Here is a 26,375-nt window from a genome sequence, read left to right on the forward strand (position 1 = left end):
CATGTCTCCTACAGGAAATGTTTCTTATTCCTTTTAGGGACAGTGGTCATACATGCAAGAAATATTTGTGGTTGAGAAGCAGGATTAAGGCCTAGGAAGGGGCGCCTGGGTGGCTCAGTGGGTTAAAGCCTCTGCCTTCGTTCGGCTCAGGTCATGATCCCAGGATTCTGGGATCGAGCCCCACATCGGGCTCTCTGCTCAGCAGGGAGCCCACTTCCTCCTCTCTCTCTGCCTGCCTCTCTGCCTACTTGTGATCTTGGTCTATCAAATAAATAAATAAATAAATAATCTTTTTAAAAAAATGCCTAGGAAATAAAATAAAAAGCAAAGCAATCTTATTGCTTCTGGAAGAGGAACAAAATGCAATACTCAAGGATACTATCTCTGTTCCCCTATTACCTATATCCTAAAGAATTCCCTTTGAATAGAAAACAAGAATAAAGCAGGGCACCTGGGTGGCTCAGTCACGTAAGCAGCTGCCTTCGGCTCGGGTCATGATCTCAGGGTACTGGGATCAAGTCCCATATCAGGCTCCCTCTCCCTCTGCTTGCCTCTCTGCCTACTTGTGCTCTCTATCTCTCTGTCAAATAAATAAATAAATAATTCTTTTTAAAAAAAGAAAACAAGAATAATGCTATTAATTTTTTTCAAGACTAAGCTTGGTTAGGTATAGTACCAGAACATATGGATGAGGTGATTCCAAGTTATAATGATAATTCTCAGAAGCTGTAATGTCATGTTTATGTTTGGAAGCAGCATTGAAAGTGTAAAGACATTGTTAAAATGAAAAAAAAAAGCCAATTTATAAAGCAATAAGCACAGAACTATTATAATTATCCTATGTATTGATACTTAGAGGCATTAAAAAGCTTTATTCAAATCACAGTACCAACCCGTCAATTTTTAATGATCATATCTATGCCTGTTTGTAAGTAAAACTCATTTGATTTTGACTATTATGAGTTTTAGATCGAATTTTTGCTAAGTTTGTTAAAAATAAAACTGTCATTTCTATTAGAAACTTTCGGGTAAATCTGGTAAATATTCTACTTTTGAAGAGAGGGAATAAGATCTGCATGTTAATTAACAAATAAACAAAATTCCAATCGAAAAATAATTCAACAATGATTATATAATTGAGATTTTTATCATACTGAATGGCAAAACTACAAAGTTCTAAAATACCTACAGTTTCGCCAGTCTCTCTTCCTCTCTGCCCTTTACTAGTTCATTCTCAGTCAACAGGTACATTACATTCAAGTTTCTCCCAGTCCAGTAACAATAAAAATCCATCTGGGGCGCCTGGGTAGCTGTCAGTTAAGCTGCCTATTCTTGATTTTGGCTCAACTCATGAACTCAGGATTCTGGTATCAAGCACCTCTCGGCCCCCCTCACCCACCCGCGTAGGGCTCCATGCTCAGCAGGGAGAGTCTGCTTAAGGATTCTCTCTCTCACTCCTCCCTTCCCTCTGCTCATGTGCCCGCTCTCTCTCTCTCTCTCTCTCTCTGTCTCTCGCTCACTCTCTCTCTAATAAATAAAAATCTTTAAAAAGAAAACAAAAACCATCCACATAACTCTTAAGTACACATGATTCTTCTTCCATACCACCCTACCTGGCATTCCCTTATTTATCTCCAGTTCATCCTCAAATCATTCACATCCATTTCTACAACTTCTACCTTCTGAAATTCCTCTCAGAGCTAACAAATACCAAGTGACAAGCATCAAATTCAAAGGAGCCTCAGACTCCTATTTCACGTTCGTGTCGCACTTGATGTTTCTGAGCCCACTAGCTTGTAAATTACTGCCTGGTTTAATTTTTACAACCCACTCCCGTGGCATCTGTCTTATTTTGCTTCTGTTGTTCCCTTATATCCTTTCTTCTGTATGAAGGCATCTCCTGTTCCATCCTAAAATACTGTGGGTGAAGCTCCAACTTCAATCTTCAGCCTATTGTTCTTCTCTTTTCCTTTCTACAGTGTTAGGTGTTCTCCCTTTTTGTCATTTTTGAGTATCACCTTTATGTGTATGGTCACCAAATTAAACTTATTTGTCCTGATCATCCTTCTGGTCTCTAGAACTAAATTTTCAAACACTCACTGTATAGCTTCATGTTGATTGTCTGATTAACACTCATATTCAAAACGTCCAAAATTAATTCTTTTTAAAATTTCTCTTCTCCTACACCAGCACAACGTGGCCCTTAACCTCCCTTGTACCAAATCTCATTAATGATGGTAACACCATCCACCAAGTGATCCAACCTGGAAATTTTCCTTTATCCTCCACATCTGACTGTAAATGAATTCTGACCCATTCTGTTCTTTCCATTCCAACATTTCTGCCCTGGCTTCCCATCACCTCATTAATCATCCTAACTATTGCAATACTCTTTTATCTAGCTTATTTTTACCTAATGGCTCCCCTCTCCCAGGGCAATATTTCATCCACTCTGCTGAAAAAGATGGGTCTGAAACATATTTTGACTGTGGCATTCTCAGTTTCAAAGGTGTGTTGGCAACTGAGAGCTTAAATAATTAAATACAAATTCTTTACACTGTATTTCAGACTTTTTAGAATCCAGTTTCAACTTTCTAACTTCAATTTACCTCACAAAAGACAAATTGCTATTCTTCACCAATGTGAATTTGTAGGCATTTGTAGACATACATAGAACTTTCTATGTGTCCAGAACTATTCTAAGCACTTTACAAATATTAATTCATTTAATTCTCTTAACAGCTCTAAGAGTTAAAATGTTACTATATATTTTTTTTACAGATGAGGAATTTAGGGACAGAAAGGTGAAATAACTTCAAAGATCACACAGATAGTAAGGGGCAGAGCCAGGTACTAAACCCAGGCCATCTGCCTCCAGGGTCTGTGCTTTTAACCATTGTGTTATTTTATCTACCATCTAAATATGACTTTCTTTAACATGCCCTATTTCTGTTCTTTAGTGCTTCAAAAATTATTCTCTCAGCTCTGATCCCATCTATTGTGATTCTTAGTCCCATCTGACAATGTGTGCTATTATTCTATTTGATTTTCCTGTTTGTCTGCAAATTATTCTAGTGGGATCTCTATCTCATTCATCTCCATATCAACTGAATAAGTGTCTAGCAGAGGGAAGATATTCAATCAGACATAGCTCTACTTCAGATTTACATCTTGAGTTATGATGTACCTTGTAAAATATCACACTGAATCCATGACTTTATGGTGAGATGAGCATAAAAACTGGTATCCACTGATTTCAAAGAGATTACTATCAAAGACTAAGGCTGTAGACACAACACAAGGAGGACAACAGAGGGCACTAAATCGACTGCCTTTTATGATTATATATGGATTTTATGGCTTTTCATTTTATATTTATTCATGTATGCATTTAAGGATTTTGAGGTTTTTTAACAAAAAATACTAGGGTCATGTAAGACTTCAATTTCAATTTCAACTAGGAATTTTTAATGATTTTCACTACAAAAGTTACATATGTATTTGCATACACATTACATAGGTGATGGTCAGATAAATATATGTGCAATGACAAGATACATTTCATCATAATAAAACTTAATTTTAACAAATAAGTACACATGTAAACCGTTAAGGTGAAAGAAAAAAGTTAAGTATGCAGTTTCTCTGATAATTGTGAATTCTCTTACTTTTTTCCTCACTCAAATATTTGATTTGGCTAAAAGAATGAACTAGCTAGCCATATATTGTCTTTAAAGTTTAAAGTAGTTTCAACCAAAGACATTTTTCTAACCATTTCCCCATGTGGTTCCTAATAAGAACACACCACAAGTAGGCATGCTCTCCAAATCAATGTGTAACTATGCAAGAACATAAAGAGGTTATTGTGGTACTTCTATGAATAACTACGTTAGCATGCCCTTAGTGACATTATGAGTTGTCTTCATCATTTATTTCTATATTTTTAAGATTTTATTTATTTATTTATTTATTTGAGAGAGTGAGAGAGAGAGAGAACAGAGGGAGAGTGAGAGTGAGAAGCAGACTCCCCTGCACCCAGGCGTCCCTATTTCTATATTTCTTGACTTATCTTAAAAGACCATCACTCAGCCCGAGAATCTCTTCCTTGAAAAGTCCATATATACTTACCACACTGCAGTGACTCATCAGAGCCATCTCCACAGTCATCATCATGGTCACAGACAAATTGCTTGGGGATGCACACTTTATTATGACACATGAAAGCATTTTCATCACATGTATTATTGGGAGCTAAGAAAGATATCACAAAGAATAAAGTTAGATGAGTACCTATTTTATCTTCCCCCACCTGAAGAGTTTAGGGGATGTATGCTGTTATTCTCAATGATTCATAGTTATTTAGAGAAAGAAAAGTTTGCCCGATATTCCATTCATAATATATATGACCATATATATAAATTCATAATATATGTTAACATACATATATTTATATATGAAATATATGAATGTAATTCAAAATTTCAGTAGTAATACATTCAACAATTCCACAGTGACCCTGAAATTTCAGGCCACTTAGCAATTTGTCAGTTTGCTGAAGGATGAATTCAAAGGTTCATACATGATTAAAAAAAAAAATCACTCAACTGTAATAATGTGGCTGGGTTTTTTCCTTTCTTCATGTCTGTAGTAATACCAGTAAAGTGATTAAAAAAAAAAAAAAGAACCCACCTCGTTTCTTTGTGAAAACTGAAACTGAAAAGACTACCAAGTGCTAATAATGGTCATGATGGAAATGAAAAGAAAACATCAAAAAAGCTAAGAAAGTTATTACCTCTAAAATGAAAATAAAGCTTTTGGGTTAAATTAAGATCTATGGTGTGATAAGCCCAAACATTAAGTATCACATAAATTTGAAATACCTATGCACAAAATGGAATATCCATTCCTTTGGAATCCTGATCCATGACAGTAGTGCTGTAGCAAGGATCCTAACCAAGTTGGAAAGTGTTTGACCAAAAAGTACAATTACTTTCAGCAAAAGTTCAGAAGCTGGTAACTTATGCAGAGTGAATAAGCTTTAATATGCATAGAATAAATAATAATTTGAGGAGATAATTTAAATATTTTCAGTTACCTTGTCTTATATTTAAAGGATAAATGCTCTGTTAGGACTCAAGATTTGGGATAAAAATAATCTGCTATATAATAGATGGTAACTAAACTTACTGTGGTAATCACTGCGTAATATTACATATAACATCATTATGTTGTACACCTAAAAATAATACCATGTTATACCTCAATTACATCTCATTTTTAAGTAAAATAAAAAATAATCTGATATATGCCATGATAGTATACCAGAAACAGGAAGATTTTGCAAAAAGTCACTCTGCTATTTATGATTTGTATCCTGAGGAAGGTATTTACTTTCTTGTTGCATGTTTCTTTATCCATTTAATGGGATAATAAAATCCATTAGATAAATTTCTTGGAAGAACGGGATAAGATATATGAAGCAGATCAGCTCATTTCAGGTACTCAATAAATTCCTAGGTGCTGTTTAAATTCCTATCCATGTAACAATTATTTTTGGCAGATCCTCAAAAACATTTCACCGGGATACTGGGGGAATTCAATAATGTAAATAAAAGCACCTACCAAAATAATTGGCATATAATGGACACTTGAAAAAATTTACATGCCTTCAACCTCCTCCTTCCATGTCTTACTATGGACTTCCCTCTATCTAGAACACCTTTCTCTTTCTTCTCTTTGTTCAATATGACTCAGCTGTTACTACTTTTTCTTGAAATCCTTCCATGACACTTCTACTCTTTTTTATATATTATTTCTTTGTGATGACCCAGTGTCTTTTCTATACTTCGTTCTGACACTTAGAAGATAATGATTATTTTTACAAGTCTCTCAGCTAAGGAAGATATGGTCCATATCTACTGTGGAGTATTATGCCTCCATCAGAAAGGATGAATGCCCAACTTTTGTATTAACATGGATGGGACTGGAGGAGATTATGCTGAGTGAAATAAATCAAGCAGAGAGAGTCAATTATCATACGGTTTTGCTTATTTGTGGAGCATAAGGAATAACATGGAGGACATGGGGAGATGGAGAAGAGAAGGGAGTTGGGGGAAATTGGAGGGGGAGATGAACCATGAGAAACTGTGGACTCTGAGAAGCAATCTGAGGGTTTGGGAGGGGGGAGGGGCAGGAGGTTGGGTGAGCCTGGTGGTGGGTATTATGGAGGGCAGGTATTGCATGGAGCACTGGGTGTGGTGCATAAACAATGATTCTGGAACACTGAAAAGAAATTAAAAAAAGAAATTAAAACAAACAAACAAACAAACAAACAAAAAAACAAGTCTATCAGCTCCCTAGTCCCAGACTTCCCCGTATTCCAAAAAGGAAATCTCTGCTTTAAAGTCAGTAGTGACAAGAAGGGAGACATGAGTAAGCAAAACAGAAATGATTCTTTGGATTTAATCAAGTATAATTTATTTTCAACAAAATTATTTTCAAAAATTATGCAGAAGCCATGTAGGAAGAGCTTTAAAAACTGCCCATTATTATCAAAGTAAAATGCAGTTACTACTAATTCCTTTAACTTTGAACTGTATGATAGCTTACATAACTCAAAGTGAATTATGCCAGTTCTAACAGATGAATTATTTTTTAAAACATAAGCAACAGAAGCTTATTTGGCATTAACGCTTTCAGGTCACTTGAGTACAATTTGTTGTATTTTAGCATAATTTATTTAATAGCACCCATGTGGTCCAATAGTGCTAATATGCCTCCCAGAGTGTTAACTTGCTACAATAGCAACAGTATACTGGGACCATCTGGATCCCTGAATTGATGCATAATTCTTTATTATGTAGCCCTCAGTAGCCCCATTGACCTTTACAGACACATATATCAGTTTCAAGATCAAAGTGAATTATTCTACTCTAGCATAAGTTCTATGCACATAGGCCTGCCTCAAAGTTTTCTTTTTTCTCCTCCATGTTAACTATGCCCCAAATCGCATATACATACCCACATACACATACACCACCATTATGGCTTCAAATACAGTTTTAAAGACCTGAAGACAGGTCATTGGAGATATGACTGGCAGAATTCACTTTAATGAGAAGAATTCATAACACTGTTTCTGATAAATTGCTCCCCTCAACAGATACCCTAAGTGACCTTGGGACCTGCATTCAAATATTCAGCTCCTTCATTTTCTTGATCATGCAAAGGAAATTTATCTAAATTTTTACTACTGAGCAATTCGGTGAAAACTTCCTGAGGTGACCAAGAGTCAGAAACTTAATAAATCATCTGACCTCCAAAGGTGTCCACCTGATATCCTAGCTTCATTCAGCTATATCCATACTATTTTTACCTGACCTTAGGGTTAATACCCTCTCCGTAGGACTAATAGGTGTTTACTGACCTTCTGATCAGTGGTTATTTGGGATCACATCAGCCCTTTATAGAGTGTCTGTAATAGGAAATCTAAAAGCCTTTGTGGGGGTGGCAGTGGGGGTCTAAAAAGAAAATAACAAATCTACCACAGTCACACACATTCATCAGGCAGCTACATAATCTCAGAAGTGAAATGATGAATCTGTGCTCGTCAGAAGGGTTTTAAAATGGGTGGTCTCACTCTGCATGTTTGAAAAACTGAACAGCAGTTGGTTAGAGGGATTGCTGAACTCCCATGATGACAACATCCCACCTGATTAAATCTGGGTACTACTTATGAGTCCAGGGATTGGGAAAGTGAGAGAAAATGTGATATGGTGAGTACTGTGAAAGGAAGAGTCTGAGGAAACTGTGTCAGCTTTCCTTCACACAGAGCCCTACAGTGTCCTACCGCAGCCAGCTGTGGAGAGCTCATCACTTCCATTTGGACAGTCCCTTTCACCGTCACAAAGCCAGTGTCGCGGCACACAGGCATGGGATCCCTGGCAGCTGAACATGTCGACGGCACAGGTGGCAGCACCTGAAAGCCAAGGAGAGAATGCCATTAAGATCACTGCATGTCTTCTGGGAAAGATCTAACATTTCTATTTACCTTAAAAAGAAAGTAAACAGAAGAATGTTGCTGGCAAAGAAGAGACTGTTGCTATTTGAAATCATCACATAGTATCCTTCTCCTATAGATGTTTACACAGTTTCCTCTCAGAAATCATGCCTTCCTAAAGTACAAGTATTGTATTTCTTAATGCAGAAAATAATAAAGATCTTTTCTCCCTACAAAATGTAGCAAGGCATACAAACGCCATAGAATTGCCAATAAACTATGGTAAAATTTCTAAAAGACTGAACCCATAAGGATAATAAGGATTATAATAATAATAATAATAATAATAATAGTATTTTATTGCTTAATATATGCTAAGCACTTAATATATTAACTCATTTAATTCTTGCAAGAATTCCAACCAATAGAACTATTATTGGTCTCATTTCACTAAAAGGAAACTGAGGCTCAGAGAAGTGGAAAAGCTTTCAGAACGTCACAAGTTGTGCTGGATGACACATGTTCAGCTGGGAGTTCAAAACCCTTCTGATTGCTGAGCACCTTCTCTCGACCGCTGATGTCATGACTGTTACTCCCTACCTTGTGTTGTTCAAAATAATTAATGTATGCATGTTCTTTTTGATTTTACACACTTAATGAATAAAATCTACTTTTTCTCTGCTCTGTCAAATCAATGTCCCTTTAGATGCATGATTTTTTTCAAATGTATACAGGAAAAAAAATGCTTGCTGACTTTGATTATATGCTCAAAGGATCATAGGTGGTTTCATTGTTTCTCCTTGTATGGGTATAGAGCAATCGTATGAAATAGAACATAATTATTTCTCATGATGTTTTCCTAGCATCTAGTACAGTTACACATATTGAATTCTTTATTTACTTATATAAAATATTTGTTGAGTGAATCAGTTAGATAGCCTCAAATCATGTTCTAACTTTTCTTTAACTCCATTTTTCCTGTGAGCAAAAGCTATCCATAGAATAGATGTTAATTTTTAGAATTATTTTTTTTAAATGCTGATATCTACAGGAAGAAATAGAATGAGAGATATTAGGTTTCAAACATTTAAAACAGTGACCAAAATGCTTTAATTATAGAACGATTATCACCTTTCTTTTCAGCTATAGAGTTGTTATGAGCAGATCACGCTTTTCAATGCAATGCTTTCAAATGGGGGGAGCAAGGTGCTAAAATAAAACCCTCTGAGGATTTTTTCCATCATAAACATGACTGTCCTTGACATATACTTTAGCTTGGGGGACAGAATGGCAAGTGAATATAGAAAAGTCCTCCAGGTAATTCCGATTTGCTCATTTGATTGAGTATCAGTGCTAAAAGGATGGGGTTTAATATGATACCTATTACTGGAAGAAATCATAAAAAAATCTATTAAATAAGTGTTGCTTTCATTTAAAAATGAATTTACCTGCTATTATGTCTTTAATATCTTCTATAATAAAATCATCTTCCTACAGAATTTATTTTTATACTATTCCTCATTATGATCTATCTTTTTAAGCTTGCCACAAGAATATAAAGTGTCACTTTCACTATTATACTCTCAATTAGTGCTTTAATTTCCATAATATTTTTGTTATTTAGCTTGAGATTTTTAAAAAGTGCATTCTCTGTAGTAAGGGTTTTGATACATGTAGACCTCCTTGTCTACTTTTTTTTTTTTTATCATTCCCATTTAATCTCAAGGTAGGCATAATAGATATAATATCAATTTGGCTGTTGAGAAATTTAATTCTGTATGACCTTGGAGAAGACTTAAGTGTCTGAGTTTCACTATTTGTAAAATGAGGGGTATGACTAGATAATTACTAAGATACCTCAAGCTATAAAATGGCATAAAGCTCTTTGCAGCTAATTTTCCGGCTCCCTTGATAGTATTCAACAGCTTCTGTATTAAGAGCATGCCAAAACATCACAGTCAATCAGAAAGAAAATGGGCCAAAGAAAAAACTCATGGCTTCATTCCATGGTTACCCCTGCCATCTGGAAACACATTAACTTCCTTAGGGAAATGAATCCCAAGAAACGAAGAAGACAAGCTGAAATTTTTCTACCAGATCCATCTCGTGCACCTACTCAGATATGATATTTGATTGGTAAGAGTTACTATCCCATTAAAAAGGATTTAATAAATCTGAATTCGGGTCTTAGCTCTGTCATCACTGATTCACTGAGTGACCTCAGGCAATTTATTAACTTCTAAGAGTTTCTCTTTTTTCATCTGTCAAATGATGAGGGTGTACTAGATTATAATTTTCAAAATGGGACCCTCAGATCCCAAGTCAGAACCACTATTGTGCTTATTAAGAAAGGTTGTACTTACAGTCCATATTAGAATATTTGTAGGTAAAGCTTAGGAATCTTCATTTTTAGCAACTTCTGAAAAGTATCTTTTGTGCACTAAAGATGATAAACACTGAGATAAATTATTTATAAAGTTCCTTCCCAATCCTAGTATATTAGGTTCAGTTCATTAAATGATATTTGGTGTAAAGCAGTCTTTTTTTATGTGTCACCAGCTTGGTAGTTAGCATATAAAATGCAGCCTGTAATTAAATTAAATGGACTGGCTGTTTTTGACAACAGGTAAACATGTCCATTACCATTTTAATTCTTTTAAAAAATTATCAGGACACTGATAGATGTAGATGCAGCAATAACTCTGAAAAATAAAGGAGAGAGCACGAGAAATGGAACAAAAGAGAAGAGAAATAAATTCATTTATATTGTATACAACGGTCATGTTAGATGATCACAATAGTTACATAAGGGAGATCTTTTAATACCCTCCCAATAGGTAAGGAAAATATAGATGTGGGAGAATTCAACTCTGGTTTCAGAGTCTTTATACCTTCTACTATATTGTGTCCACTCAGAAAGGAAAGGGATATCAATTGAGCCATTTAGTGTCGGGTTAAACAGAAGGTCAAAAAGCTAGATGATTTTAAAGACTGGCAACGTGCTCAACCCATTCTAAGTAGGTAATTCTTCTGTTAAAATTAAAGAAAGATTATTAAATCTTTCTCTTCAGAAAGAAACAAAGTAGTTAAAAGTGACTGGCCAAGACATCTAATTGATTACTGAGTTCTTTTTCCTTTCAGAGTTTTTTGATAGTGATCTTTCTATATCTATTAGTTGTATAACAAATTTATACAAATTTATTTGTTGTATAACAAAGTTGTCTCAGCTGTGTAAATAATAAGTAGATTTGGGTGGCTTAAATACAAGAAAACAAAGTACCTGCTTTCAGAATACAGCTCTAATTTTATACTATTTACAGAGAACTTCAGTTTAGCTTGAGTAGTATAAAATCCTACCTACCTGTCTCTGTGGTACTGACCTAAAACAGGCCACCACTACCAAAATTTTGAAAGTGGTGTCAAGAACACTTAACTCTGTATATGCACCTTATTTAGAGAGAAAAGAGAGAAAATAGGGTAATAACAGTTATGAAATGGTGCTGATATAATGAGTAAAGGTTTTATGCCTATAAATACAAATACACACGTAGAAATAGATCAGAAAGATAGACCAAGAAGCATATGAATACATTAGTAGAATGCCTGGCTATTTGTAATAAACTTATAAAGATTAGATCAATTCCTTCTTTTATCCCTTAAAAATTAACTTAATAATGCCATTTAATTTATTTGTTAAATGTTTGTGATTATTTAAAAGCAATTACATTGGCTTTGTAGTTGATATATAGTAGGACACTCAACCTCTAATCCTATAAAGCTGTTTTTTGAAGTACATTTTAAAATTATGTACAGTAGCCCCCTTTTTACTTCCCATTTAAAATAATTCAATAATAATAATCACTATAATATATTTGTAGAAACACAAATAGCATTTGTGGTTTGTGGCAATGTAAATCAGTATATTTTGGAGGGTAATTTAGGAATGCATGTCAAAGACCAAGAAGAAAATGTTTGATCATTTGAAGCAAGTAATCCCAGTCATTGAGATCTAGTCCAAAGAAGTACATGAAGACTAAAAAAATAAAATTTACAAATACATTCATTGTGTGAATATTCAGGAAAATATCTTAAAAACTAAAAGACCGTGTATATAAAAATAGTAGAATAATAGGTTGCCATTAAAAAATGAAACCAGCTACATAGAAATGTATATATAAATTTAATGTTAAATTTAACAGTTTTATGTATTCTCTAAAATGATAATGGGTATGTATAACATATGCCTAAAAATTGAATGAGAACATAGAAGAACCAACTCACCACAAATGCTATCACTTTCATCTAATCCATCCCCGCAATCATCCTCTCCATCACAGATCCAATGTTTAGATATGCATTTTTGTGCAGAACAAGCAAATTGGTTCCAAGAACAGGAAGAATCTAGAAGACAAAAGTGTTTGCTTTAGATGCAAAAGAAAAAAAAATCATTTGACACCATTTTAGGATAGGTCTGACAGTGAGAAAGACTTTGCTAAAATAAATTGTTCTATAATAAAACAAGCCGAATTCCTCTTCTCTATGACAGCTCTATAAAATTTTGACAACAGGCTGTGCATTCCCTCTCAGGATCCAGGTTATGTAACATTTTTCTTCCTACAGAATTCTCACAGCGCTTGACTTTGAGCTACTCATTATACTAGCCACTCTCCCCTAAGTATTTTCTAGGGTGTCATTTAAGAACAAAACAAACAAACAAACAAAAAAACCACAATATCTGATGCACAGATAAAAAACAAATGTTCCAAGTGTGGTCTGACCATCCCTTCTAAATCTTGATTGACTTTTGAACAACTAGAAAAAAAAATGCATCCTAGGCAAGATTATAATATGATATATTCACCAGCATATATATTTGTTTTTAGCGATGAGGTGATTAAGGGGATTTTAGCTTGATGACAAGCCACCAGTTTCACACCCATACGAACTAAACACTTAAGAGGTTTTTACTTCTCTTGGGGACACAAGTCTGATGAACAACATCTAAATTCATTGGCATGGTGGTTTGTATTTTATTACCACATTATGCACTTATCATAGTGTATTCTTTTTAATTCCTAAGTCAAGTTTGTGATTGTTCTCCTCCACCTTCTGCCTGTCCCTCCACTCAGTATATCTATCACCAGGCAACATCCAAAATAAAATCCTTCCAAATTCAAGTGTTTCAAAATGTAAATTATAAAAAAATAAACACTTCAGTTTCAATCCCATAAATTATGTGAAAATCTTGCATCTTTATTTAAAATATTCACTTAGATGACCTATGATAAAGAGAGAAATGTGGAAAAACTGAACACTGGAAAAAATGAAACTAACGAAAATACAACCATACAATGGCTTCCTGTCCAGAAACTAAGAATCTGCATAAACTAATTGTAAATTTCTCTGTTAATCCTGTTCACAATCTGGCTCTAATGTAAAGATATATAGCATCTTAATCAAACAAAATGCACCTTCATATTTCGTGATGACATTTACTTTTAGAGGAGTTTGACATTTCATAGAAGATCCATTTTTAATCTTTTTTCTACTTTGTCTATTCACCATAGTGTATGTTATTTGTGTTAAATGAAAATAGTGAATATAGGCTTTGTTTTCCTGTAGGAAATTTCTTTGGCCTAGAAATCATAAAATCCATAAATTCTATAAAATAATTTTTTTAAAATGCTGTCTTGACTTGCCAAGTAAGATGAAATGTACACACACAGAAATTAGGAGGTAGTGGTGAAAGATGAGAGTTTGAGGAAATACAAGTTTAAGTGCTATTTAAAGCTATACATGTAACTAATAGAAACATTTACAATAATAATAGTCAATAACAGGTAGGGAGAATATATAAAAATAAATCCTTATTTTTCATTGCAGAAAGTAAATAGATTAGGATTTCGTTAATCAGAAAGAAAATGAAGGTATATCATTTAGACTGACAAAGATAACCAGTAACAAAAGCAGAAAAGGTTAAAAGAAAAGACAGAGGCAGGAGAGTGTTACTCTCGAGGACAAGTTCTTCTGTTCTATTTTAATTTGTACCATTTTGTGCTACTTAATAAAAATGAAAATTGTTAAAATCAATTAGCAATATTTTGTATAAAATCCCTGTGTAAGAGAACATCAGCATATAAATAATAATATGGCACACAGAACAAAATACAAAGTCTCACCACAATGGATTTCATCAAGTCCATCCTCGCAATCTTTCTGACCATCACATATCCAGGTATTCAAAATGCATCTTCCACTAGGACAACCAAAATAATTTTCTTCACATTTGTGTTTGTTTTGAACTGTGATAAAATACAGAATGTAATGTCAAGTAATTTAGATTAATCTTAGGCTTCCACACTATAGTGTAGACAATAAAACAGCAATTCTCCTTGAATTGAAAGAAATAAAGAACGAGAAAAGTTAAATAAAAAGTAGAGCTGACATTCCCTTCAAGAATGTCAAGGTCATGAAAACAAAGGAAAAGCTAAAAACAAACAAACAAACAAACAAACAACAACTTGGCACAGAACAGAGGAGACTAGGAAGATATAATAATCAAATCCGATCCAAGATTGGATCCTGGATCTGAAAAAAGCACTAATAGAAAAACTGTTAAAATCCAAATAATGTGGTATCCCATTAATAGAATTAAAATAAAATAACTGAGATAATTATAAAGTGAATTAGGCCAGGGCCAAATAAACATTTTTGGTAGAAAATATCTGTAATTCCATATTCATAAAAATCAATAACATTATAAAAACATTAGTGGATTTTTACTAAGAACATGTGGGCATGGTGTTCTTACTGTCCCATATTCTCAATACGCTTTGACAAGGCTTATAGAAGCACTCTCCACTTCAAAAAAAAGAGACAACTTACAATAGAATCTCTAAAACTGTTGTACCTTACAGAAATAGCATGAGAATAATAAGTATTCGTATATAAAATTATTTTGTAAATTATATATTTTTAGATTGGGGAGAATTATTATTATTATAACTTCCAAAACTGCATATAAAATATTAGATTTTTCTCTACTGAATGTCATCAATCCCCTTGCACCCTCAGGTTCGCAGTTTTGTAAACCATAGCCAATGTGGAAGCAAATCTTTTTTTTTTTTTTTTAATTTTTTTTTTTTTAAGATTTTATTTATTTATTTGTCAGAGAGAGTGAGCACAGACAGACAGAGAGGCAGGCAGAGGCAGAGGAAGAAGCAGGCTCCCTGCTGAGCAAGGAGCCCGATGTGGGACTCGATCCCAGGACCCTGGGATCATGACCTGAGCCAAAGGCAGCTGCTTAACCAACTGAGCCACCCAGGCATCCCCTGTGGAAGCAAATCTTATAGTATATGTCACACTGTAATAATCCATGCACACTATAATAACCACACTATATAATCCATTATAACTCTATTAAGATAACAATCCCATTTTATTTTTTCAAAAGTCAGCTTCGTAAATTGAAGATGAAAATAAAATTTTTGACAGAATTCACCACTAAACCAAAAAGTCCTGAGTTTGATTTGTGTCTTATTTTTCTTAGGACTAGCCTAGATACAAGCTAAGGTATTTAGACTGACCTATTACTGGCTTCCTGTCTGGCTGTCTACCTATGTCATCAGTCTACATGAGCTCCCTCTTCTCCCTTCCCCATTATAATCATAATTCTTTATTAATGTTAAAAGTTAACTTTTAAAATAATTTATTAATACTAGAAATATATAAAGATCACAAAGTTTTACATATATATGTAATATGTTTTATATGTATGTAAGTTTAATGGGTATCTGTTATATGTTTCTTTCATATTAATTTTAAGAATTAACTACAGCTATAATGAGGTACATAATTGTTGTAGAAAGAACAATGGATTAAGAATCTAGACACCCAGGCTTTTTGAGTCTAAATCAATGTTACTATATTTCTTTTAAAATGTTTTATGTGACAAAAATAAAATGTGGAAGAGTTGTGGTAAGCCACAGTGACCAGTGCATATAAAAGTTCTCTACAGAAGCAGAAAAGTTCACCAGTTCCTCCTAGGATACAGCTAGCCTTTCAAACCCAGAAAGAACAAAAATGGGATCATAGAATGTTACACATTGTCGAGCAAAAAAACAAACAAATAAACAAAAAAGGAATCTGCTATTGCCCAATTAAGTGATAGATTATGAATTAAGACTATTGGTTCTTCACAGTAGATTGTGTATGTGTGCACTGCTGTATAATTTCTTAAAATATTTCAAAATATTATTATATGTCAACTAAACATGGAAAAATTGAGTGTAGCAGCAGGCTAAGGAGAGAGAGTTACAGTATGAGGACACATTTAATAGTTTCCTATAAATCATATCTATTTCCAGTTAGAGTAATTTAACACCTTTACTTCTTGTATTTTTTTAATTTTTTTTTCCTGAAATAGTTAGAAAGGAACAGGATCATGACTTTTTAATGGAATGCATTCTGTTAAGAATACAGATGACACTTTCAGAGCTTATGTATATAAAGATGGTTAAAAGTCATATAAATATACTTTTCCCACCTTGACTCAGTGATAATTGCTATTATCCATGCTACTATGTTGAAAGAGTGCAAAACTTCACCAAACAGCCTAACATGACAATACAACCTATATGGCATTGAGTAAAGCCAGTGGTGAGAAGCATTGTCTTTCTCCTTTAGTCCATGGATAGTTTTTTCTCAGTGTCTGACACTTTCGTGGCAACTTTAGAAATCATGCATTTTAAGACTTAATCACCAACTCTAAGAGGATTACTCATGAACTGAACATTAAAAGGAAATAGATCCAAATACAGAACAGATTTCTTAAGTATCATTTCATAACTCATTAAAAAAGATCAAGGGACATGTTTGGAACGGGATGATTACTTGTAATTTAGTCTACATTATTTAAATTTTAATCCTCATCACTGGATATCAAGACTAAAACTTAATAAATTTATTTTATACAATGAACCTCTAAATCTCAAGGCAAAGATTTTTTTTTTTTTCTTTCTAAAATTACCTGGGCATTTTAATTCATCTGAGTAGTCCCCACAGTCATTAGACCCGTCACATATCCAGCTTGGCAGGACACACAGTGAGGTCGAATTACATCTTATAAACCCTGTGGTTTTCACTCCAAGTTTATAGAAATGTGTACAGTCTGTATTATCTACAAAGAGGTAAACAGAGAAATGAAAAATACCTCATCTGCAAAGATTACAAGCCTTCTATGCAGGTCATAGAAACAAGCAAAGTTAACCTCATTTGAAGAAGTAAGAATGCAATTATCCTACACAACAGGGGTTAATTACATATCAATTCTGGACAAGGTTCAGTGGCACACCGGGCAGTGTTAGATGGAATGCCAAAGGTATCCAGGGATGAACAAACAAAAGGTAGTGAATTATCTTACTGCAGTTCTTTTCATCTGAAGCGTCTGTACAATCTATGTTCTGGTTGCATCGTGCTGATCTTGGAATGCATGTCCCATCGGCACAACGGAATTCAACAGCAGCACAAGTGGAAACTGGAAAAGCAGGTAAATAAATAAATGGATAGATGAGACCAAAGTGACTCCTCGTTCTAACATCTTCAGTACCAACGGTCCCCGACGTACCGTGATTTGACACAGTTTTCCAACTTTGGGGTAGTGTGAAAGCCATATGTTTCAGTGGAACCTGTGCTTCAGATTTTGAATTTTGATCTTTCCCTGGGCTAGAGATATGCAGCAAGATACTCCCTTTTGATGCTGGTCAGCAACAGTGAGCCACGACCCCCAGTCAGCCACTGTGATCATGAGGGTAAACAATCAATACCCTTATAACCGTTCTGTACCCAGACACCATTCTGTTTCTCACTTTCAGTACAATAGTCACTAAATTACATGATATATGTGATACTTTATTATAAAACGGGCTTTGTGTTAGGTAATTTTGCCCAACTATAGCTTAAGGTAGTGTTCTGAGCACATTTAAGATAAGCTAGTCTACCTATGACATTTGGTAGGTTAGGTGTAGTAAATGCATTTTTGACTTTGAGTATTTTCAACACAGGATGGGTTTACCAGAACATAAGTGCACTGTAAGTTGAGGAAGATCTATATTTTAACTAATTCATGTAATTTTGTTTGGTTTTGCCTTTTTAATTCTGCGAAGTAAACTTGACCCATGGCTTCCACCCACAACCCCAGGCTTGGGTCGGATGCCTCATATATCTTCCCCTGTTGTGGAACTTATAATACTTCACTGCAATTGCCTGTGTATGTATCCGCTCCTCCACTAAGTTATAAGCTCCATGAAAGCAGGGATTGTGCATGGTTCCCATCATAGTATCAGTGTAGCGCTAAGCCAATGTACTAAAACATCAAGTGTTGCTGAAAATTCTTTCTCCTTCCAAGTTCCAAAGTATAAGGTTAGAGCACTAAGCAAATGTCTGATGGAGGAAGTACAGGGAAATCCCAAACTGGTTGCAAACAAGTAGAACATTCCCTCTGTCGGAGACAGAAACTGAGATGGAGAAACTGCTGAACATTTGCTTATTACTCAGAGGAAAAAGCTCAACCATGCTAGGAAGTCTTCCATGCTATGTTCTACTCTTTTACATGGCCATATCACTAACATTTGGTATAGGAAAGATGACTACCTCATGCCAAGAAACATAAATGTGCTATGACTTGTCTCTATTGTTAGAAAGTCTGACTTTCCAATTCCCTGCTATGCTTAGATGAAAATCAGTTTCAATATGCTACTGTCATTATATATACCTTATACAGAATAGCTTACGCTTAATCATATATTCATTTCTACTTTGCTCACACATTCATTACCATATAATGGTTTCCAGCAATATGGTGCGAACAGGTGCATGTCACGATATGTACATTAGATTAACTTAGGTGAGATTTTTATTCCAAATTCAAATTTTCACAGGTTGATTATGTAAATGTGCAACCTGAAGGGCTCTTTGACTATGCCACTTTTACTAGTGTTGATATTTTAAAGAGCCTATTTATTTATAAATAGAAATTATATCAATTGTAAATAGTTAAAATGCTACCTTAAAATATGCAAATTTTACCCAAGGGTGTATATGTCATTTGTATTTCATAATGCACTGTTCTTATTATATTTAATTGTATCTTGCAATTGTATCCTTATTTGTGCTTAAATGATGATTAGAATAAATGTTTTATTTACAATTTGCAATTATAATTGCTTCAGTGTTTTCTTCATTAAAAATAACATCTTATCATATGAAACAGATAATACTATTTTGAGTAGAGATAAATATACTGTTCCAAACAGGAAAAAGAAATATTCTTTTATTTCTAAAAAGCAAAATCTCTTCCATATACCTTTCTATTACATTTTACATTCAATATTTTTTCAATAGAAACAGTAAATGGAATACATAACATAGAAAGTAATCATGACAAGCATTTATATTTTGTTTCTTAGTTTGCTGTCTGTCAGCAATCTCCAATTAAGGAGTTGTGTTCCACATGATTCCTTATAATCCCTTTATTTAGAAGACAGGATTCATTTCTCTGTGAAACAACATCCTAGGTAGTGGTAACGTCCTCTAGATCATGGTAATGTCATAATACCCTAGAGTTTCTATCTTACACTCACAGAGGTTAAGGGTACCAGAAGAATTCTGATGGAAACAATCACAGTTCACCACATCATCTCCATCTCTCCCCAAACTTCCACAGAACAGCTTCTGTGTACATGGTAGGGAGTCCATCTGAGTGGAGATTGGTGGCAGATGGGTGAAGAGGCAAATTATGACTCCATTGACATGAGGATAGCATCTTACACAGCTATGAGGGCTGAAGATCCAGAAGTATTGCATTAATGGAGTTTCAAAAACTGTACTGGGGCTCTCAGGTGACAGTGAACATAAAGAATGCCTTGTGAGAAGAGCAGAGATGTGGAGCAAGTGGAACCCAGTTTTAGATGGAAGTCTGAGAAGAAGAAAGAAAGGAGAAGAACTCTGACTAGATGAAAAGAAATGGGAACTTTGAAGTTGAAATGAATGGCCAGGAGATAATATTTAAAAGAAAGACATGGAGGAAATGATGAGGTGGGGGTTGGAAGAACTAGGTAGAGAGCAGAATATTTGCAGGATGCGTTTTCTCCCATTTTCCAATGAAAAATTGGGCAAACGAATCTTGGTGAGGAGGACAGGCAGGCCTATTAGAGTACATGCAATGTGCAAATAGGACTATCCTTTTCGTTCAAATCCTCTCTTCACAGGGTCCCTGACTTGGTATAGAATTTGAGAACCACCAGAGGGTTAAGTAGTGTGCTAAGACATACTGGAATGGGACATACTAAGTGGTTGGCAGAATTTCCCATGTAGCAGAGGCGGATGGGAGAGATCCAAGGGAATGCAGGAACTTTATTAAATAGTTAAGCAAATACCTCTTTTGCCAAAACCTCTTCCTCTGTGTTCCTTCCACTATATTTCCTCCTACTTTGTTTGGTCAATCAAGTATTGAAATTTGTTTCACCCTTAGGGTGATTTTTGAGGGAGAAATATGTTGGAATCTCTAATTTGTCAAGTGAATATGAAAGCTTTCTGACAATTTTTCCTCAGGCTAAAAGTCATAAAAGAGAGAAAAGAAAATGATGTAGTCCAAATAAAGATAAGCCAAGTGAGAAATACTAAACTTTTCCCTCCAGATAGTCCAAAAGTAAAGTAAGCCTACAAAATGTGAGTGAAAACATACCGCAGCCACCCCAGGAATAGCAATGAGATACTACAAAGGAAGATCTGACAGGGATTGTGGATCAAAGCAGCACTAAGAGAAAAAGTAAAACCACTCTTCCCCTCACATACTTCCTTAATTTTCCTATTCATCCACTTTTTTTTATTCCATATCAGTTCAAATATTTAATGAGATAGGAGAGATGTAGCATTGATTGGTCTTTCTGTGGTTTTCAGGACATTTCTTATGAATATCTTAAGTCTATGTTTTCTCTTCCAACTTCCCTGCACAGCCTGCAGCACACAGCAGCTGACATGGAAAAAAAAAAAAAAAAAAAAAAGGTGGGGGGGTGAAGAAAGAAAGAAAACATTACATTTTCTGTCTTCTTGCTCTCTTCTGCTTACTTTCAAACCACATCTTTTCTTTAATTTACTGCTTAAGCTCTAAGGGTATGCAAACCCAGAGGAACGATGATTTCATCTACAGGAATGCTTATTCTTTTCCCTTAGCTTATTGTTTGTGGAATCTTCAAAGTGTTGCTATGAACTTATGAAAAAAAGAAAGAAAAAAAAAAAAGAAAACTAACACCAGTTTCCTTTCCATCAGGTAGTCTTAGAACTACTTAGCTTTTTAGTCACCTAAAGGTGTCCAGGTGACCGAGGCAAGCTCATATACTACCCAAGGAGAGTAATTAGACCCACCTCAATAGGAAGAGAAGGAGGGATATCATGTATTCTCCCCAACTGATTCACCCAGCCTCTCACACACGAGAAGAAATCAGAGTGACAGACTTTCTGAACAACTCTTCAGGTTACCCACCTCCACCCCGCCAGATAGCCTGGTGTGTAACACTCTCAGGGCACTAATAAAAGATTTATAAGGATTTAGGGTTTTGCTTCCCTTCAAAAGGAGAAGAAACCAAAACTGATTCCTTGGAACATCCATTTCCAATCTGCGCTGTGGGATAAGAATAATGATACTATTAGTTACTATGAACAGCTAAACTAAAGAAATAAAAGTATAACATCAAAAAATTTACAGATGATTTCACCATCGCCTTTCTCCATAGTCTATCAAACTCTCTCTATACATTGACTTTTTATTGTACTAATTTAAAATCTTCATGTCTTACTTTATTTACACTTAAAAAATAATAGGTGGTGTGTGTGTGTGTGTGTGTGTGCACATGTGTGTGCCCACATGTGTGCACGCATATATACAACAAAACACTGCACACATATGTTGCCCTGATGATAGAAACAGAGAAGTATCTGGAAGGAAAGATGTGGAGCAAGAACTCCTTTTCCAGTGTCCCTGAGGCCCTCCATCCTCCTTTTCAAACTTCATCATCTTTTAAGTACTGTAAGGTTCCATTTGTTGGATAAACACACATCTGAATTATAAGACAGATTGGCTTATGCGATATGGATCCAGAGAAGTCTTTCCCCTAGCATGTGAAATGTGACTTACAAAGACACCATGTAACCACCCTTAATATGAGAGAAAAATCAAATCCAAAAGATACAACTGTAATCAGTAAACTCTTATCTAAAAACCTACCCAATTGTTTATCCTAAAGGAGCTAGTCCACTTACTTAAATCTATTCATTTCTAGAAATAAGGTGTATGTTTGAGTTCCCACAAGTGCTTTTAGTTTCAAATGTCCTATATTATATGGGAAGAACTTCAAGGCCAAAGTTTTTGTTGCTGTTGTTGTTTTTAAGGTATGCAATTATTATGATTTTTATACTATTATTATCACAAAAGAAAAGTCTTAACAGAAACTTGATTCACAAATGGAGTAGTTCTTGCCCAAGTATATGGCTAAGATAGCTATAACACAGAAATCAAGAGTTTAGCCTAAAAAAGGGGAAATCATGTTTTGAGTTATTTTCATTGTTATTCAGCAGCTGGAATTGATGATATTAGTCAGAATAAAACCTATCTATATTTTTGGAAAACTTATGGCTTCACCAGAAACACAAGAATTTAATATACACCTACCAGGTAGTAGGTGCTATTATTTCATAAAACCGAACTCACTGACTAATTTATTTACCACCTTTGAATTTTTTTTTTCATTTTTTCAAGAAAATCCACAGTAACTTATTAACTTCCCATGGTCCCTTTTATGACTTTTGTCTTAAAATCTACTTTCTGTATCTTTTGTTCAGTTCCTTCACATTCTAGCTTGATATTTTTATCTTTAACCTAGTTTAATGTCTTTATTATATTCTCCTTTCCTGCTTGCAAATAACCGATAAAACATGTCCTTTTGGGAGATCTACTTCTAGTTTGCTTTCTTCCTTTCTTCCAAATACTTATCCATTTTTCTCTACTTATTCCCAGTATCTTACTATATTTTATCATTTTTTTTATCTTCTGTAGGTAATATGAAATAACAGCTGATTTAAAATCTGCACGAGTATTTGGCTCTTCCTAAACTAGTGTCAGCCTTAGATAGTAAGCTATTTAAGTGTTTGGCTAACGTCTTACAGTCTAAGGTGGCAGAGTAACTTCTGAGCTCTTTTCTAGCTCCAAAATGGTGTGTGTGCATTCTGTCCTCTTCCACAAATTTGCATCACCTTTTCCTGCCATCTGTACTTCACATATTTCCTTTACCATCAGTCTTTTCTAAAAATAGACTTATTCACTCTATTTACTTCTTCGCTATCCATTTTCTGTCCCAACTCAAGGAGATCTGGCTTTTCTTTACCATTCCACTGAATTGACTTTCATGAAGGTAACAAAGAGATTATCTCCTGTTTTCCAAGTTCAACGACTGCCTAGTCTATACCGGCCTTCTTGCCTTCCCTTAACACATTAAAATGCTAACTGATCCTCCCTTCTTAATCATCATCATCATCATCATCATCATAATAATGCCTTATGAAGATCTTTCCATTAGTCCTGTGATTCACTTCTCCTTTTCTTATATTATTAATGTCTTTAATTTTTTATTTCAGTAGGTAATTCTGATGTACTCCCCTACAACTGTTACTCTATACCTCCTCTGAGCTTTCTCTCTGTATTAAGTCCAAAATTAACACTTCTGTTCTAAATCTACTACCAGATCTCTATCTATCTAAATGTCTCCAGGACATTTCCATCTGAATGTCTACAGGTGCTCTACTGTCCGAATGCAAACCATCTTTATTATCTTATCCCTGATCCCACATGAATAAAAGACCTATAAAAATAAATTTAAAAATTGATGAAAAACAAACAATAATGTAAAAAGAGGGGAAAGAGTTCACAAAATTTGTCTATTCTTTTCCATGTTTTCTCTTTGTTACACAAGAAGACCTGTTATGCCACCTTTTAAAATTCCGTTGTATCTGTCTCTCTCCTTTTTATTCTTAGCTTTGGCTGCTCTGATAGTCTCCTGTTTTACCTTTCTCATCTCAGCATTATAGTTTTCATTTGCACAAGCATAGTTCTCCCCCCACTTTTTTTGAAATGTAAATTTGATTGTATTGGGTTTCTTTTAGACCTTTGGTAGGTAACTTTCTGGTGACTGCAAGGAGAAGTTCATGTTCCTTAAAACAGCATCAAAAAACACCTTTAAGTCCTATCTCCTTCCTCTCACTTGCCTCATTATTTTTTAAACTACTTGCCAATATGTAATTTGGCTCTAAACATATCAAAGTATTTGCAGATTTCAATGTTAGTCTCTCTACTTGCAATCACCTTCTATTTTGATCATTCTACCTTATTTATACTTTATTCCAACCCTCTCCTCAAAACTTATGTTTTTATATCTGCGATCATAAAACCTGATATACACCTTCGTCTCTTGAACTATTTTTATTTGGAGTTTGAACTTCTTAAGGGCAGGCAGAGGACTTATTAGTGTTATGTCTCATCCTTAATGCATTTTACCCAATGAAATATGTTGGGGAATGAAAATTTTTAAAGGAAATTGGTTCAAAAAAATCTGTCTGGGGGCACCTGGCTGGCTCAATCAGTGAAGTATCTGCCTTTGGTTCAGGTCAGGATCTCAGGGTTCTGGGATCAAGCCCAGCAGCAGCAGCAGCACCGTCAGGTTTCCTGCTCAGCAGGAAGTCTGCCTCTCCCTCTCCCACTGCCCTTCCCCCTGCTCATTCTTTCTCTCTCTTTAATAAAGAAATAAAGTCTAAGAAAAGAAAAGAAAAGAAAAATCTGTTGCACCCAGATTTTAAGAGTCCTTAAATGTCAGACTAAAAAACTTGCTGTTTATTCTGCAAATATAAAGACTCCATTTGTAATTCTTTATCAGGGCCATGATAAAAACAAAAAACAAAAACAAAAACAAACAAACAAACAAAAAACAAGGTGAATGCTTATATAGTATTTTCTATATGCCAAGTTCTGTTCCGATTTTATTTAATATTAATATACTCATTTAATTATTGCCTCTTTTCTTACAGCTTGAGAAATTGAGGCACAGAGTGGTTAGATATTTACCCAAAGACACAGAGACAGCGTTGGGGTGGAGGTTCTGACCTAAGTCATCTGGCTTGCTGATTGGTGTCAGTACTTCACTCAGAACACATTCAGTAAAACATTACAGTATGACTACAACTTTGTGATTAACTGGAAAGAGTAGAGGCAGGGAGACCAGTTAAAGGACTATTCTGTTTATCTAGGCTCAAGGCAGATTGAAAGGGAAGATATTTCAAAGAACTGGATGATTTACTGATACATGGACTTCTGGGTGATAAAATGTAATAGAAAGAGGAATCAAGGATAACACCAAGGTTTCCTGTCCAATTGTTTGGAAAAGAATGAGGTCATGCAAAAAGCAGAGAATTGAGAAGTGAGGGAGAGCGTTTTTGGAGCCGTACATTCACTGTTCCATATTCTGGTACAAATGTCCAATAAACATGGCAGTAGAACTGAAGAGGTGAGAAATGACAAGAGTTTTGAAGTGAGCAAAGGGACAGAAACAGAATAGAGATTGTACTCTTAATTTCAACAAACTGCAATAACTCCCCTCCAACAGCAATTAACAAGGTGTGCTCTATCTGTACTGGCAGGGGCCATGTACCAAAAGGGTGAAACTGTGATGCTCTCAGGAATACACTACGGAAAATGTTCAGGAAACACTTTGCATAATATTCCTAGGCTGATGCCGCATACATTTACCTTTACAGTCCAGTTCATCAGAATTGTCCCCACAGTCATTTTCACCATCACATAACTTGCTGTGAGGAATGCAACGACGGTTGTAGCAGGGTCTGAAACCTCGTCGACAGCTTCTGTTTTCTTATAAAGAAAAATAGAAACATCATTGGAGGTCTTACAGAGATATTTTTACAAAAAAGAAAATCACAGATGAGTTCTCGTTTCATAATGTTTGGATCGTGGATCTACAAAAGAAGCACTGTGCGGTATCAAAGCTCTGGATTAGAATACTCATGCATTATCAAGGAATTCATTCATTAAAGACCGTTTTGACTAAGTGCTTTAACTTGAGTGATTCATACTTGGAGATCTCTTCAAATTATACCCACGTTATCATTTCTGGTATTTGTGTGTCAGTACAGAAATAAACATATATTCAACTCTCAAGAAATAGGTCTTTATTTCTTAAGACACTCTCAACACCTATATCTTATCTCCTTTGCATTTCTTAAGGCTTTTATAACAAGAAAAAAAAAATAGTGGCAAAAT

The 26,375-nt window shown here is 34.8% G+C and overlaps 1 protein-coding gene across 1 annotated transcript in view; it reads right to left on the reverse strand.

Annotated features, from left to right (window-relative positions):
- Nucleotides 1–26,375, reverse strand: part of LRP1B (LDL receptor related protein 1B) — a gene marked incomplete at both ends in the record, with an annotated part of 1,929,835 nt that overhangs the window by 262,918 nt on the left and 1,640,542 nt on the right. Inside the window, 7 exons of the mRNA XM_080798957.1 lie at nt 4,129–4,251; nt 7,850–7,978; nt 12,281–12,400; nt 14,179–14,301; nt 17,028–17,177; nt 17,421–17,534; nt 25,848–25,967. Coding sequence (XP_080655083.1) covers nt 4,129–4,251; nt 7,850–7,978; nt 12,281–12,400; nt 14,179–14,301; nt 17,028–17,177; nt 17,421–17,534; nt 25,848–25,967 — 879 coding nt within the window. The remainder of the gene's footprint in view (nt 1–4,128; nt 4,252–7,849; nt 7,979–12,280; nt 12,401–14,178; nt 14,302–17,027; nt 17,178–17,420; nt 17,535–25,847; nt 25,968–26,375) is intronic.

Source organism: Martes martes, assembly GCF_963455335.1.
Source record: "Martes martes genome assembly, chromosome: 3".
Classification (NCBI taxonomy): domain Eukaryota; kingdom Metazoa; phylum Chordata; class Mammalia; order Carnivora; family Mustelidae; genus Martes; species Martes martes.